Below are 16,730 nucleotides of genomic sequence, written 5' to 3'. Positions count from 1 at the left end.
CCAATCAGCGCCGTCCTCCGGCCCGGCGCCGCAGCGCCCCCGGCGGCTCGAGGCGGGGCTGCAGCAGCCGCCCTGCGGCCGCCATCGCGCGGGCTGGGCCGGGCCGGTGCCGCGGCTCCGAGCGGGCACGGGCACCGCCGCACCGGGGACCGCGCCACGGGCGGGTGCCGGGCTCAGCGGGCCGGCCGGCAGTGGGTTGTAACGCGTAACCCAGAAACCCCGTTCCGCCTGCGGCGGCGGGGAGGGGCGGGGCGGGAGCTCCGTGGGCGGGCACAGCCGGCGCGGCGCTCTCCGCCGCCGCCGCGCGTCCCCGGTGCGCCCCACGTGCCGCCGCCGCCATGGGCGTGCTGCCGGTGCCGGCGGAGGTGCGCGCCATCCTGCTGGACATCGAGGGCACCACCACCCCCATCGCCTTCGTCCAGGTGAGACCCGGTGGCCGCCGGCTCCGGGGGGGGCTGCGGGCATCGCCGCTCCTGTCGTGACCCCCCCAGTCCTGGCGGCGCGGGGGGCTCCCGGAGCTTCCCCCTTCGTACCGTGATCTCCCCGGCCCTGAGCTCGCCTCAAGGCAGGCCGGGGTGCCCCGGGAACGAAAGCCGTGACCCGTTTTCCGCGTTTTTCTGAATAATGCTCGCGAGAAAATACGCCTAGTGTTGGCGATCGGCCGCCCTGCGGTGGGCTGGGGAGCAGGACACTGCGCGGAGGTTCGGGCAGGGCAGGGGGTTGTTTCTTGGATGGATATAGGGCAGCTGGGGTGCTCACGGCCTCGGAGGTTCGGGCAGGTCAGGGGTTTGTTTCACGGATGGATATAGGGCAGCTGGGGTGCTCGGAGGTTCGGGCAGATCACGGGTTTGTTTCACTGATGGATATAGGGCAGCTGGGGTGCTCGCAGCCTCATCCTGGAAAAGCCCTCGAGCATCGCTGTTGCTTTGATGCTGGAGCTGCAGCACCGCACCCGGCTCTGCAGAGAGCCTCAAGTGCGGGCTCGCTGAAGTACGATGCTTCTTGGCCTTAATTTCGGTAATTAACCGTTTGCAGTAATCGATAATTCTGGGGTTATCCGCTGCTTTTTCCCTTCGGGAGGCTGGTACGGCCGAATGTCCCCGGTGTGCCGGGGCAGCGTGTCCAGCCCTGCGGCAGGGCAGCGTCGGGGACACACCGGGACCGGAGCGGCAGCCAATGCACGAGTGCCTTCCCTTGCCTAGGAAAGAGCTTCAGGCTGCTTTAAATGCTGCTTTAGGTACAGAACCGAGGGCACTGGGAAGCCTGTGGGTCACAGGCGCTTGGAGAACCGCAAATTGTGACAGCCGGGGTCCCTCCTCTGCGGGCGGCTTTGGCTCGCAGCAGGGAGCGGCTTGCTCGGATGGATCCCTTCTCCTGCCATTCATTAACCTGGATTTCTCCCTGAGACATGACAGCTTTCGGTGGATTTTGCAGCCAGTGGCTTACAAAGGTGCTTTGTGACTCCCATGGCAGGTGAAGGCTCCTGCCTGCCTTTCTAGAGGCTTCTGCTAACACAGTCTTAACAGATGAACAGCCTGACCTACATCCATGTTCTTCCAGTGCTCTTGAAGAAACTTCAGGCCTAGATGGCATTATAGCTGCCTGCCTCCCCTCAATGTCTGTCAGTTCAGACAGTTTGGACAGCTCAGGTTTCTTACTAAACATCTAACAGAGCACCTAAGTTGTTTCTGTCCACCTCAAAGCCGTTTTGCAGTTGTACAAACGATGTGCCATGGACCCGAGACTCTGGATTTCCACCCAAAGTCATTCTGCTCCAGGGAGGCCAAATGGGTTTTGATTCCCAGTAAAATTCAGTTTGATGGAAATCCTGAAAATGCTTGGAACAAGTTAGTTCATTTGGGCTTTCAGTTAACCTCTATCTGCCTTTGAAAGGTCCACTGATGGTTCAGTGGACACTCTATTCTTCAATATTAAACGATTTTATTTAATCCTCTCTCTAATGTTAGAGTGACTGAATCTGCAAAGTAAGGGAATAGAATGAGTCAGAGTTGATGGGTGGATTAAGGAAAGATACCAGAAAAGAGAGTATTTGGAGTCTTTCTTCCACACAGACTCATGGCCTATTAAACTCAGTACATCATTGACTGGGATCACTCTTGGCATCCATAAACCATCTGTCCTGCCCGCTGTCCACTACTCCAGCTGTCACGTGGGTGTCCCCTCTTAGTCCACAGACCTATGCATTTGCCAAGACTTTTACCCTTTTAAAATCTCACAAATCACAGAATCCACTAATCTTTCAGTCAGTTTGGGAGTTTTTCTTAGCCAGCACAAGAGTATGAAACGCTGCTTTTGAAAAACAATTGGCTCCTTTTGACATCTGAGTTGTAAAGGAGGTTAAACCAAGCCAGCAGGTCAGCTGCATTTCCCAGTGGATTCTCTTTAATTTCCTCCATGATTTAAAAGATAGCTTCAAAGTAAAGGAAATGAGAGATTAACTGGGGGCATTACTAGGCTTTTGATTTCCCTAGGCAAGTTTGTGGTAATTCTTAAAGCAATTTGCATTGTTTTTAAAATATAAAATATGGAAAATACAGTATTAGAGCAATAGCAAATCCTGCAGTTCTGCCATCACATCATAATCTCAGGACCACTGCTTTCTTTATTCATTAATAAGCTAAAGATGACATACCTATGGGCCATTTTTTGAGGAGAGGTGAGTTCAGGTTAATAAAATTAAGAAATTGAGAAAAGCTCAGTTCTCTACCCAAAGAAAGGTTTTCCCTGCCTTTCTCCTTAACCTGAGGCTTCTCACACACCCGGGATGTGCATGGTGGCTGCTGTGGCTCCTGACTCGTGAAACACCACTAATGAGAGCAATTTGTAATTATTTCTGATTGCCCTTGGGATCTCTGTGAAGGCTTGTCATTTTCCTGTGCTGCTCTTCCCAAACCCCGTTTAATTTCATTTGCAAGACTGTCCTGTGGAGCTCAGTGTCACGGGACCAGGCTTTTCATTTTAAAAGTTCCTCTAGCTTTGGGGAGAGGTTGAGAGGTGTTTTCAGAATGACCTTTGCTAGGACAAGTGTCTCATCAAGAATACAATAGCATAACTTATCTGTTCAGAGTACATACATTGTCAGCCTTGTGGGAATGTGGGGTCACATGTGCCATTTGAGACATATTTTTTTGCAAGCCCAGGAAAAGTTGTCGCCCACCTTTCCATCGCAGGCTTTAAAAGTTTGAGCTACGTAAACATTTGTGGAAAAAAATCCACCTGCACTGATCCTGGCCTGAGGCTGGCTCAGTCCTGTGACCAGGCAGACACCCTTGGCAGGAATTTTCACCAGCTGCAGCACTGTAGGGGAAGCATAAATTTGGGAATGTAACTGTACAGGCAGGACATGCGAACGGTTCCTTTAAGAACCAGTCAGCCTTACCTCCGCCAGCTTAAAGGAGCAGCCTCTTTTTCTGCCAGGAGACCTTGTTCCCTTACATCAAAGACAACGTGAAGGAGTACCTGCGTGCTCACTGGGAGGAGGAGGAGTGCCAGCGGGATGTGGGACTGCTGAGGAAACAGGTTAAGTAACATTAGAATCATTCCCTGTCTCTGCATTTGCCTTGCATGCCTGAGGCTTTGGGTCACCCCACATTTGTCCCCGTCTCTCTGCCCTCATCCATGGAGGCCAGTTTCCTTGAAGGTTGGATTCTCCCCCATGCAAAGCCTGGAGTTGGGCTTGGCAGGCAGCAGCTTCCCTCTGCTCACCTTGGTCCTCACAGCCCTTGGGCAGCTGTTGAGCCAAGACTTTCCAGCTTTTTGCCTGCACTTCTTGAATCCAAACCTCTTTTGGGAAGCAGCTCAGGGAAGGCAGAGCACTTGTTCCACACAGAGCAGTGGATGCTGCCTCTGTACAGGGACACAGCATCATCAATTTGAGACTTGTGGCTGATGCCAACAGATGCATTTGCTTCTTTGCCTTAATTACAGTAATTAAATACTTAAATAAGCATAGTTCTCATTAGAGTATTTACAATACGGCTACAGTAATGCTAATTGGTTGGTTTGGAAAGTACAGTCCAAGCAAGTATTTCTAAACACAACTGGAGTTTAAATTTTCCATTGAGAAAAGCAGGCAATGTTGTAACCCCCTCTGTGAAGTGCAGTTCGAGCAGTGTCCTGTACAGCAGTGCATAGATGCAGATGTTAGATCTGTTAGATCACTTTCCTACATTAGAGGTGTGGAAATGGCTCCACCTCTTCCCTGCCCTCTTTCTATCATGGATGATTACACAGAATCACAGAATAGTCTGAGTTGGAGGGGACCTGCAGGGATCAGAAGCCCAGCTGTTTAGTGAACAGCCTGTGCAGGGGTCAGCCCCACAGCCTTGGCACTGTCAGCACTGTGCTCTGACACCACTGTGCAGGCTCAGGAGGACTCCAGCCTGGACGGGGCCGTGCCCATCCCTTTGGAGAGCGGCAGCGGGGAGGAGGAGCTGGAGCGCGTCATCCAGGCCGTGGTGGACAACGTGCACTGGCAGATGTCCCTGGACAGGAAAACCACGGCACTGAAGCAGCTGCAGGGCCACATGTGGAGGGCAGCCTATGCCACCGGGCACGTCAAAGGAGAGTGAGTAATTGTGTGAGTAGTTGTGTGCCCCCTCCTGGGGGCAGCTCTGGGGGGCAGCTTCCCTAAGGTTTATTAGCAGAAGAGCTGCATAAGCTATTCCTGGGAACAGCCCCACTTACAAATACAAGTAGCATCACTAGCTCAGCAGATAAGTCCATATTTGAGAGATTTCTTGGTAAACCAAGGGTAACAAGTATGAGCTTCTTACATTTCTTAGTCTTGCATTCTTTATCCCCAAATTGCACACATATTTTGGAACAAGTATAAACAAGCCAGGGTTGCAGGGTCAGACCCTTTCAGTTGTTTCCTTCTGCTTTGTCTTTTACCTGTGTGTTTCCTGCCTTTCCACTTATTTTTGTCTTCAGGTTCCTCTTTGTTTCAGCCACAACACAGGAATGCATAAGTAGGGACAACTGAAATTAAGCCTGATCTTCTTATTTAAGAGATACTTTGTTAAACTGTGCATTTCAGGTCTCTAAGTAAAACAAGCCCATAAATTCACTAAGTTTTGCCAAATGAGGTGAGCTGACAGAGAAATGTAAACATCCAAAACCAAATCAAGAGAGACTCATATCCTGTTGGTTTTGTTTTTAAAAACAAGGCTAAATTGTCTTACAGTGACCCAAAAACTGTGGGGAAAGCTGCCTTCTTGGCTGCATTCAAGGAGTGAGATCTCTAAAATCTCCTTGCCCAGCTCTGCATCACCTGATGCTGGAAGAGACCTGGTTCCAGGAGCCCTGGGCAGATTGAAAATGAAGTCCCTTTGCAAACTAATAGGACAAAACAAATTGTCACAGTGCCTGCCTAATGATGTCCCCCCAGGTGCCTCTGGGTTTGCCCTTACCTGCTGCCCTGTTTTGCTCCAGAATCTTCGAGGACGTTGTTCCAGCCATCCGGAAGTGGCGGGAAGCAGGGATGAAGGTCTATATCTACTCCTCAGGCAGCGTTGAAGCCCAGAAGCTTCTGTTTGGATACTCTACAGAAGGTGATATCCTAGAGGTAGATAACCTTACCACCTTCCTTACAGCTTCTCCCCCTGCAGAGCACTCCCTTCCCACAACCAGCCTTGCTGTAACACTTTGTGAATGAATTCTGTGACAGGAAGGTGGGGCAGTGGGTTTGATCCATGGGAATTCAGCTCAAGGAGTTGACTGTGAGAGCATGGCTGCACCAACCCCTCATTACTATGGCAGAAAGGGGGGGAGGGAAATTCATCCCTGCTCTTCAGATGGCACTCAGCAATGGCCTGTGCTTCTCTCTCTCTTTCAGCTCTTTGATGGCCACTTTGATACCAAAATAGGCCCCAAGGTAGAAAGTGAGAGCTACAGGAGGATTGCTGCCAGTATTGGGTGTGCCACCAACAACATCCTCTTCCTGACAGATGTCCCTCGAGGTATGTGACCTGCCAGTGCTGCTGCCTCTCACCTGTGCAGGGGAGGTGGGTGCTCTTCAGAGGTGTGCTGCTGCTGCCTTCTCACAAGCACCCAGAAATGCTTCAGCACCTTCCCTCTAGCTGCTGCCATCCTCCTTCTTTACACACCCAGGCTTGCACACAGCAGTGGGATGTCCATGTGCAGCGCTGCAATGAGGGAAAATAGGTCAAGTAGAAAGCCTGCCTTTGCACCAGCCAGGCAGGAGAGAGTGCTGAGGCACAGCCCATTTACAAACAGGGTCAGTGGTTTGGCCAGGGCTCAGGGGAAAGGGTGGTGTTTGCTGTGTTGCTACGTGGCTGATTCTTTGTGCCACTTTATGGTTAGGTTGTGTTCAGCAGCAGGAAAACATTGCTTCAGGTTGCCAAGACTTGACCCATGGAAATCCAGGCTTGAGAAGCTAATTTAATTTCCTGCTTTAGCTGGAAACATCTTTCTGGCAGAAATAGCACTGGGTCTCAGTCTGAGCCAGCTCAGTCCCCCAGAGTTAGTCCTTACCTCCTTCCCAGCCTTGGCAACAGAGCTGGTGGGAGCCTGTGGTTACCTCCTTTTCCCTGGATCATCTTCCAGTGGCCTTTTGTGCTCAGGGAGCAAAAAGAAGCTTGTGAGAAGTGACTGGGGGAGGGGGCTGTTGACTCACAAATGCCACAGGCTGGCCACAGCCTCATGACAGGAATCGAGCTGATGGAGCAGGAATGGGGCTGATGGTGTGTGCTGCCTGCAAGGAGCCTTGGAGAGCCATCAGCTGGCAGAGGGGAGGGGATGGTGAGGCAGCCAGCTCCATTCCTGCAGCTGCAGCCATCCACAGCAGGTCTGCCGGGAGCTGGTTCCTCTCTAGAGCCCTGCCGTGTGCAAATGCTGCTTTCTCAGTCTCAGCCTTCAAAAGCACTCAGGTGTTCTGGGGCACCCTCAAGCCTCAGGGACCCTGCAGTGAAGAGGTCAGTAAGGGCTGTCCCCTCCACTGTCCCCTCTCTGTCTGTTTCAGAAGCCAATGCAGCCGAGGAGGCGGACACTCACGTGGCTGTGGTGATCAGACCGGGCAACGCGGGACTGACGGACGATGAGAAATCCTATTACAGCCTCATCTCCTCTTTCACCGAACTGTTCTTGCCTTCCTCCACTTAGGGAAAGCGGTGCGCGCACAAAAGACTGTGCTTCACCTAATTGTCCTTGTGAAATGTTAGGTCATTTTGTCCATAATCAGAATTTCAAACCAAATCCACATTATGTCTTGGGCCTCGTGCAGGCAGGTATGGATGGAGAGTATGGCGTGGGGTCCCTGGTGCAGTAGGACAGAGGCCTGCTGCCAGCTGGAGCTGGGAACAGGGCAGGGAGCAGCACCCATGAGCCCTGCTGTTCCTCCCCTTTCCTGGCTAGCAGTTAGCTAAGGGAATGCTTCCTCCAGACTCATCCCCTGAAAGCTGGTGCTGAGATTCCCCACCGTGAGCTCTGTCATTGTTAGAAGCAGTCTGCAAACAAGGTTCCTGTCCCCTTGCCCCAGAGGGAGCACTAGGGACCATGGGGGGATATGTGAGCTTCTCCCTGCAGACAGGATTTCTGCTAAGTCAAAAACATTCACAGTTAGGATTCCCAAAGGGAAATGCCAGCTGTGGGCTATAGTACAGTAGGCTCCCACAGAAGAAGCCAGCCCTTGCTGCAGGCAGGCTCTTCAGACAAGGAATAATGTGTACCTTGGGTGTGTCTGCAGCACCTCTAGGTACAAAACAGCACAACTTGTATATGGAGGCTGCTTAGACCTCCATAGCCAGCCTACCTAGAATGAAGTCAAGTATATATAAATACAGCTTTAAAAATTAAATTCTGAACACATTTCACTGCTGCTTCATGGTGCTGGGCTATGGGATACAACTGTCTGAAGCCCAAAGTGAGCTTGACAGCATTTCTGAAGTATCTCAGCACTGACCCACAGAGCTCCTCCTCCAGCCAAGATCACCCAGTCACACATTCATAGCACTGGTCAGCTGTGAGCAGACCTTGACAAACTGCTCCTGAGGGCAGACATCCTGCTGCAATTGATGAGAATTAAACCCCTGACCTTTTCACCTTACCTAATTTGTGCCAATGTAGATCAGATGGTCATGGAGCTTTTCCTAATGTAGTAAATAAAAACACACCTTTGCTTTCATTGTGTTCACTCCATCACAGCATTTAGCCTTCCTGTCTTAGCACCAGTGATCCCAGCACCTAAAAAGCAAATTTTATTATTTTATTTCTAAACCTGTGAACACTGTGTTCCTGCTGTCACTTTCCCCAGTCCTTTCTTTAAGGCAGCAGCCTTGTCCTGCCAAGGAAGCTGTACTACCTCCCTGACCATGTTAGGATTTCAGTTGTGGCTCAGTGCAGGAGTGAGAGCCACACGTAGGTTATACCTGGCAGCAGTGGAGTCAGAGCAGTCTGGAACTCCTGTCTGAAATCCTGTTTCCCCATTCCCTGCTGCTGGCACTTCATGCACGGGTGTTTGCCCTCACAGCCAGCCAGAATAGAGGATGTGCTTGCTGCCTTCCTGAGCTCTGATTTATACCTACACTGTCCCTGTTGAGGGAGGCTGATGGGTAAAGAACAATGAAGAGACAAGCACTTGGGGGGGGAAACCAAACTGTGCCAGCATGGCCCTTCTAAGAATTTAATAGTAGCAGGTCAGGCTGTGGGGCAGCTAGTCCAGATGCCTTTCTGGGCTGTGCAGTGTGTGTGATGCTGCTCCTAGAAAGAGCCTGCTAATTAGTGCTGTTACAGTAAGTGTATCTGCATGGCTGAATGGTCCCTGGCTTCCTTAAGTGATAATGTTAATCATTACACTGTAAATAAATACTCACCTTTTGTTTTGCCTTTGCCATCAGAAAGCTATGCTTGGGGTAGGGACAAAAATAAAGCTCACTTTCTCCATAAAAGCACTTTATTTAGTGGTCATGTTTTAGTGTACATTGGTTGTCATTTAGTTGTACTGAAATGTGCTGTTAGAAATACTCTAAGAAATGTACAGAATTATCACTAAAAACCTGAAATTCAGTTTGGATTGCATATAGGAAAAGGAGCAAAAGGAAAGAAAATAACCACATTTTTTTTTCTTTGATAAAATTACAAAAGCTAAAATAAAAAACTGAAAGTATTAATTAATCAGGGAAAAAAAGACACAGTGGACTATTTACAGTAAAACACCTTTACGACAAATTGCTATTTTGTGCTCCATATGGATTGAGTGTGTGCCAGTGCAAGAGGATCCCACCTGCATGTTCTCCAGACTGTCCCCTCCTTCCTTGCCCAGGAGGAGCTCCCTGGATGAGCCCCATGGGAGCTGGCATCTCACACTGCTGTGTCCTTGGCCACTCTCAGCACATCCTCCTGGGAAAGCCTTCCACTCATGACACTGCTACAAGGAGGAAGCCTTCAGCAATCCACAACAACCCTCTGTTGGCCAGAAATCCTCTGGGTTTGTAACAGCTGCCTGAGAACAAGTTTTGGTGCACAGAAAAGAAAGGGCTGGCTGAAAGCTTTCAACTTAGCACACAGTTTGGCTCAACTGTTTCTCCTCTCAGGAGAGGCCTGTGACCTTTGCGGAAGACTGAATGCCCTTTTGCCTTTTCCCTCTGTCAGAAATGCCACAGAACAGTACGAGTTCCCCTTCAAGTGCCTTTTCCTACCATTTTAATTTCTGCTTGTTTTCCTGCAGCTCAGACAAGATGTAAACCCAAGCTGAGCCTGATTTGTGGAGGAAAATAGGAGCCATGGGGAGAAGCAACTCCCATCACTCCTCTACCCAAAAGCCTTCCCAAAATCAGGTTTTGAGCTCCTTTGAAAACAGACCTTCTGTTCGAAAACCTCCCTTTAGGGAGGGAGAAGCCCTTCTGGTTTTGCTGTTCCCTTCTTGTACCTCCAGCCCTCAGGCAGATCAGCCAGCCTCTGTGCCAGATCTCCCTCCTGGCACCCTGGAAACCCATTGAAACCTGCAGCAGGCTCCACTCAGGACAGCTGGCCACACTGAGGGGACCAGAGCCCAAACCCCAAACTAGCATATCTGAAGTTTGGCTTGCACAAGGAGCAAAACCAAACCCTGTGCCCAGAAGCACTGGTACTGTTCTTATGGCAGATGAGCCTGGTATCTCTAACAGAATGTTTTCCCCCTCAGTGAACATAAAAAAAAAAAAAAATTTAAAAAGCTTTTGAAATACTATACACAATGTGTGGTGGAAGCACTACACATGGAAGAAGCAGCTTCTTCTGGGTTGTCTTCAGGGCACACAGAGATTCTCCTCTCAATTCAGCACCTCACTGCCAGCAGTGCCCACCAGGAAGGCAAGCTCAGCATCCCAGTGTCACCCCTCTGGCCTGGGGATGATCTGCCTGGCCACAAGGCAGCACCAGCCAAGTCTCACTTCCTGATCACAGCACAGCTCCTCCCAAACCCAGATTTACCGTTGGCTGCTTTGCCTGCCTGCCATAAAAACCAGTCCACTGGGGTCTTCTGTGTCTGATTCCAGGTTCTGGAGAAACAGCTGGGGCTGCTCCCCCTCCCAAGCTCCCCCGGCTGGCAGCACAGAAAACAAGCCGGGAAACACACGGAAGATGCAGTCTGGTGACTCGGGAACAGGTGGCTCCTGAAGACTCTGGCTGTTAGAAGTCTGCTTCCTTCAGTTCCTTCTCTGCAGGGTGGGCTGAGCAGGACCAGCCTCAGAGGGGCTGCTGAATGTTTTGAGCAACAGGAGTGTGACAGAGCCACTCAGAAAGAGTCACAAACTGAGCAGCTTGTGCACTCTCACGCTGCCATTGAGATGGATCCACTCCTCTTGCAGCAGACACCTCTGTTTGTTTGGCTCTTAGTGAAACAGCCACCCTCAGAGCCCTTTGGCAATGCCATCATGATTGCACATGGAAAGAAACTCATAAAAAAAGTGTAAATGAGGTCATGTTTCACCCATGAGACCCCACCTGCCCCCCTCCCCCCCTGCCAGAGGACAGGCTACACCTGATCTGTCTGGTACTCAGAGGCTTCTGATAAGCTTTCAGAAAAGCTCAGAAAGTTTTCCTGGTACTCAGAACAAATTATCTCAAATCTGTAATGCCTGAACTCCACTGCAAAGGTGCCAAAGTAGCACAGGAAGCACATCACTAGGCCCCACTGGATCCTGGAAGCATACATGTGAATGCCCTGGGCCATAAGGATGAAATCTGGAAGAGGGAAGTCAAGGAGAACAAGTGGGAGCAGAGACATCAAACAGTTTGAAAGCCAACAGGGAAAAAAATCTGAGCAAAGTCACCTGGATAAGCCCACCCATCCAGCCATCATGAGGAGAGTGTGAATGTGATGCTAGAGATGAAAGGGATGTCAGGTGTCCAATGATGCCCATGGAGCACAGCAGCTCTCCTATACAGACCAGGGCTTCCTGATCCCACATCAGGGTGATAAACATTTACAGAGGGGAAGTCAGTGATTTGCTTGAGCATCCAGCTAGCCAGGGACAGAGCCAGCAAGTGGGGACCTGGCTGGGGGCCCCTACCTGCCAGGAGCTTCCCAGTGGGAACTGGATCAGATCACTGCACCCACCACAGGCAATGGGAACACCTTTCAATACACACTTTGAAATACTTCCTTCTATTTAGATCACCTGCAAAACTGTCCCTTTCTGTGAAATCTGGAAGCATCACTCTACACAGTGGATTGTGCCATGAAGCCAGACTGCTTAGCATTCCAAAATGTTTTGAGATCCTAGGACAGGTGTGAGAAGAGCTGCTGCAGCACAGACACAATACCTGGCCTCCTGGGGAGCAAAAGGATACAGAGCACCACGCAGAGGGTGATGCTGGCTGACAGAGCCACCCGTGGAATCCCAGCTTTCCGCCCCTCATTCTTCAGGTTGATCTTGAGGGTGAGGGCAGACTGGATCCAGCATGCCAGTGTCCCAAAGCCAAAGGTCAGAGATGTGCCCACGTTGTGGATCTCCTCATCATTGGAGAGCTAGCAACAAATAAAGCAGTGATTGCCTGGACACAACAGGAATTATCTGAGAGCTAACAGGATTGAGATGATGTATCATTTCTTCTGGCAGAGGGGTAAGGTGCAACATAACCAAGGTGAGTTGACAACTGTCACAGTCAAGCAGATCTTTTGCCCAAAGCCCAAGAGCACCCTGGAAAATGCAGTTGCTTGGGGACTGTCTCCACGGCTCCCTGACAAGACTCACAAATGCAGAGCTCAGAAATAAATTCTTCCTTGGCTCCAAGTGATGGCCAGGGCAGGCAAGGACAACTCACTGTGGGTCTTGTACAGCTCCCTGCAATGGATGCAAATTGTGCACCTCCAGTGCCAGCCCTGGCACTTCCCCGAGCTAGCACAAGCCAAAACACAAATCCACGCTCCTGGTTTGGCAAGTTCCTCCAATTTCCTCTTCTGCCCATCCTGGTTTGGCAAGTGACACCAAATCCTGGGCCACTGGGGTCTGAGGCAACATGAACCCAACCTCTCTGGAGTGCCAGTGTTTCCCTGTTCCTTGGGCTGCCCTGTCCCACAGGGCTCTGACTGTGCAACACTGCAAGGCAAAATGACAGCCAGCTTCAACTAGCAAGAATCTGCAAAAATATTCCTTGAGGCTGTAGTTCCATTCAAAAAGTCCAGCATGGACTTAAGCCAAACAATTTCCATTTTCCCTCTGCGGCTTTTCTAGAAAAGAAACCACCAGTCTGTAACTTCTCCCTGCAGCCTTAATTCCTGTTTGATGATTTAACAAATACCCATCAAACAAGACACAATCTACAGGACAGCAATCTATCTGCTGTGCCTCCTCTGATATCTCCCCTCTTCTCTACCCTGAATTTCTTTCAAGAGTAGGTACAAATAATCATTCAGGCAAAAATGGGATTGAGCTGCCTTTCCCAAGATACTCAGCACTGCAAGGGACTCACAGCTATAACGTCCCTCTGAAACACCCAATGTATAATTTTCCAGAAATATGATTTAATGCCACATTTGGCTGAGCAGTCAGGCAGGGAGAGGCATAGATTAAGGTCTCATTGCAGCATGTTTTCATGTTTGGCAAAAGGTCTAAGTAACTAACATGGAATGGATAGTTAGAATTCAGACATCAGAATAATCAGAATTTATAGCCAGGCAAGATTCAAAGTATCTACTGTTAAATTACAATTATTTGCTCTGAAGACTGAAAAATGGAAAGTGAAGTTGAAACAATTTCCTAGTGCCTGTACTAGAAATACTCTTCTCAGAGGTAGACAAGCTGTTACAAAGGCTTCATAATTCCTAGCTGAAAAGCTCTTGTGAAAAAACAAGACCCTGGGTTTTGGGCTTGTGCTGTGGAGTTAGGAAGACCAAGTTCATAAAAGTCAAATTATCTCACAACTCATTCAAAAAAGAAAAACAAAAGTTAACTGTAAAGGACACCAAGTTCCTTCAATACCTGTACAATCCAAAGAGATCCTCCTCACCCTTCACAAAACAAGTACCATTTCTGTATTGGGAAGCAGCCAGCCTGCACTGGCCTTTCTCAGCTCCTGCCTGATTATTGGGGGTCATTATGTGCACCCCAGTGAGAGACAGAGCCTCGGAGTCAAACCCAAGCCCCTCTGACTCTAACACCTCGATTTTCATGCAGCCCTGACAGACACAATGGTGATCACAGGGGACACCCACCCCTACAGATGTGGCAGATGTTTGTTGCTATAGGACAGAGGGGGAATGGAGGGCCCTCACTCACACACCCACCACATCCAGAGAAGTCCTGGCAGTCCTCTGCTGTGTCCCTCTCCTGGCAGATCTGAGGATCAGCAGGAGGTGGATTTAAAGCAACATATGTTTTAAAAGAAGGACATTGAGCTGTCTGCTAAATTTGTACAGGCATTTGTGCATCTGTTTGCACAGATGTGTCCGCAAACTTCCCGCTCAGCCCTTTCACCCAGGGCCATCTGTGCCGACTCGCAGGGCTCAAGAGATTCAGGAGGCTCCTGCTGAGGCTCTCAGCAGGTCAGGTCTAAGCATGCAGGTGCAAACCCTGCTGGAGACACGTGAAAAGTGATTGTGGCCCTTCATCTCAGCTCACAAGTGGCAGACAGAGGTGGCAGAGCAGAGGTAAAAGGAGGGCTGGTATTGTATTAGCTGGGAACTGCCCTGATGAAGGCAGGAACTATGCATCTCACTCCGTGTTCTCAGAAGGCTAACTGATTATAATACTATATTATATTACTTTATAATACTATATTATATATAATACACTATATTTAGTATAGTATAGTATAGTAAAGAATACAGAAAAGATACTTACTGGATGCTAAAAGGATAATAATGAAAACTTGTGACTCTTTCCAGAGTCCCGACACAACTTGGCACTGATTGGCCAAAGAGTCAAAACAACTCACACCAGAATTGAATGGAACAATCACCTGTGGATAAACAATCTGCAAGCACATCCCAAAGGAGCACAACACAGGAGAAGCAAATGAGATAAGAATTGTTTCCCTTTTTCTCTGAGGCTTCTCAGCTTCCCAGGAGAAAAATCCTGGGCGAAGGGATTTTTTCAGAGAACATGAATGCCACAGGCTGGGGCACGTGCTTTTCCCAGGCTCACATCACAGCTGGCTCAAAGACCCGAGCAGAGCCGCTAGGAAAGCAGGGCAGTCACATCACAGACAGAGCAGTCAAAGCCTGCAGAGCAATACCTGAAAGTTGCCGAGCAGGGTCATCCCAAAAGAGGCCAAGCACAGAGCCACCAAGCCACTGATGTTCAGCCACGGGGTGAGCACCTTGGGCTTCAGCTGGATGAAGCGCAGCACAGCCACAACAAGCGCTGGGAAGGAAACACAAGGCATGGGACATCAGTAGGGAGAACCTGCTGCAGCAAACACCTGCCTGGGGCCCCACAGCCCCCTCCTCCTCTTTCTACCTGCAGGCTAGCAAGATTTGTGCTTCTGTACGGCCCCCTCCTGCTAAACTGGGGACAAGATTAAGCACAGGAAGCTTTTCTCTTGTAATCCAGCTACAGCAAGCTCCAGGCTTCCTTTTCTCATTATGCTTTGTCTGCAAATAATTTTCTGGGGGAAAGAACACCTTCCTGCTTGCCTGTGAAGCTCCCAGCACACAGTCCATCACATGCATACCATGCATTACTTAGTGGCACCTGGACTTGTATTGCTTCACTCCACTTACAAGTGCTGAGCTCAGCTGGAGGACAGACGTCAAACCCCACTTGTATTAAATACACGTGAATGGCAAATACATATTTCTATATGGGTTTGCCATAACATCCACTGCCTTTTCTCCTCCCCTGGAACAAGTTCTGTTGCCACAAACATGAGCCAAAATGTTGCATTAACTTTCCATGAAGACTGGAATAACATTTATTCCAATTCCCCCAAGCACTGTGGTATATGATGCATGATAGATATGATATTTCATACATCATACGATATGGCACAACCCCAGAAGATACTCAAATTATGTATTCTTGCCCTCCCTAGTGAATGGTGCATGGAACAACACAGAAAGCCAGGCAATCAGTTGGCTTTCAGATGTGATTCAAGCCAGACCACTAAAAACCAATTTAGTTGAACAGGAAAATTTGCTTGCTTGCTGGCAAACACCTTCTTATGCTCATGCTCAAATCAATAGCAAGTAGCTCATATTGTTGTAAATAGTTCACCTTAGCAAATTAGATCTGCACTTTCCACAAAAGTGCTGGTACAATATCGAAAATATATTATCCCTGGTATAATACTGAAAACATGGCTTTGGAAAATAAGGGTATTGTAAGTGAAAATTACCCAAACTGCAAAAACAGTTGAATTTACTCTCTCACAATTACTCTAGTGAATCAATCCACTCCAAATCCTTAAAAATGAGAACTTTGTTCCACCCCAAAAAGAGGATTTATATTTTCTATCCCCAGGCAGTTGTCTGGGACAGCCACCTGTGACTACTCAAGCACATGTACATGAACTTTTTAATTTCTGTATCTGCAATACAGACTCCTGAAATGATGTGATCTTTTTCTAAAACCTGATGGGAATTACAAAAAGGGATTAAAAGCATTCCCAGCAAAACAATGGTATTTTCAATTTCAGTAATTCCCACACTTCTAGCATGGTTCTGTAGTTTTCCTGTCCTTTAGCTTTGACATAACAAAGGAGGTCAGAGATACAAGCTAAAAGCAGCTCTCAGAAGTACACAAATACAGCAGAGGAAAGACTGACTTTACCCACAAAGTAGAGGTAGGAACAGAATAGATTCTTTCTGTTGGAAGGGGCCTACAACAATCATCAAATTCAGCTACCTGAGCAACTCAGAGCTGACCAAAAGTTAAAGCAGGTTATTGAGGGCATTGTCCAGATACTTCTTAAACAGTACAGGCTTGGGGCATCAACCACCTCACTAGGAATCCTATTCCAGTGTTTGACAGCTCTCTCAGTAAAAAAAAAAAGATGGTTTTTTTAATGTTCAGTCTAAACTCCTCCTGGAGCAGTTTTGAACCATTCCCATGTCCTGTATCTGGATCTGAGGAGGAAGAGATCCACACCTCCCTTTCTGCATGCTCTTCCCATTTATACTTGAGCCCAGTGTTACTCTGTCCCAGGTGCAGGATACAGCATTTAGACTTGCTTAATTTCATCCCATTAATCACTGCCCAATGTTCCAGCTATCTAGATCCCTCTGGAAGGCACCTGGTTTCCCAGGAGAGTGAACAGCACCTCTCAGT

General features: G+C 49.0%; 2 protein-coding genes across 8 annotated transcripts in view; one reads left to right on the top strand and one right to left on the bottom strand.

The window, feature by feature from the left end:
• Positions 1 to 62: 62 nt before the first annotated feature.
• Positions 63 to 8,935, top strand: ENOPH1 (enolase-phosphatase 1). The gene is made up of 6 exons (XM_005485348.4): positions 63 to 422; positions 3,439 to 3,540; positions 4,386 to 4,588; positions 5,455 to 5,587; positions 5,858 to 5,981; positions 7,004 to 8,935. Exons 1-6 carry the CDS (start codon positions 339 to 341, stop codon positions 7,141 to 7,143), a joined length of 786 nt encoding a protein of 261 aa, XP_005485405.1. The 5' UTR covers positions 63 to 338; the 3' UTR covers positions 7,144 to 8,935.
• TMEM150C (transmembrane protein 150C) overlaps positions 8,089 to 16,730 on the bottom strand; it is a 27,342-nt gene continuing 18,700 nt past the window's right edge. For all 7 annotated transcript variants that reach the window (XM_074540855.1, XM_074540850.1, XM_074540851.1 and 4 more), the window contains 3 exons: positions 14,698 to 14,825; positions 11,812 to 11,989; positions 8,089 to 11,202 (listed from right to left, as the gene is read on the bottom strand). In XM_074540855.1, coding sequence (XP_074396956.1) covers positions 10,994 to 11,202; positions 11,812 to 11,989; positions 14,698 to 14,825 — 515 coding nt within the window. In that variant the 3' untranslated portion in view covers positions 8,089 to 10,993. The remainder of the gene's footprint in view (positions 11,203 to 11,811; positions 11,990 to 14,697; positions 14,826 to 16,730) is intronic.

This window comes from Zonotrichia albicollis, chromosome 5 (genome assembly GCF_047830755.1).
Source record: "Zonotrichia albicollis isolate bZonAlb1 chromosome 5, bZonAlb1.hap1, whole genome shotgun sequence".
NCBI lineage: Eukaryota > Metazoa > Chordata > Aves > Passeriformes > Passerellidae > Zonotrichia > Zonotrichia albicollis.
Note: the sequence above shows the minus strand (reverse complement) of the source record. Positions and strands in the feature narration are given on the sequence as shown.

Excerpts from the sequence above, each read along its gene's own strand:
- ENOPH1 (XM_005485348.4), top strand. The coding sequence starts at position 339 with ATGGGCGTGCTGCCGGTGCCGGCGGAGGTGCGCGCCATCCTGCTGGAC. Across the intron at positions 423-3,438 it reads CCCCCATCGCCTTCGTCCAG|GAGACCTTGTTCCCTTACAT; the intron begins GTGAGACCCGGT and ends TTTTTCTGCCAG. Across the intron at positions 4,589-5,454 it reads ACCGGGCACGTCAAAGGAGA|AATCTTCGAGGACGTTGTTC; the intron begins GTGAGTAATTGT and ends GTTTTGCTCCAG.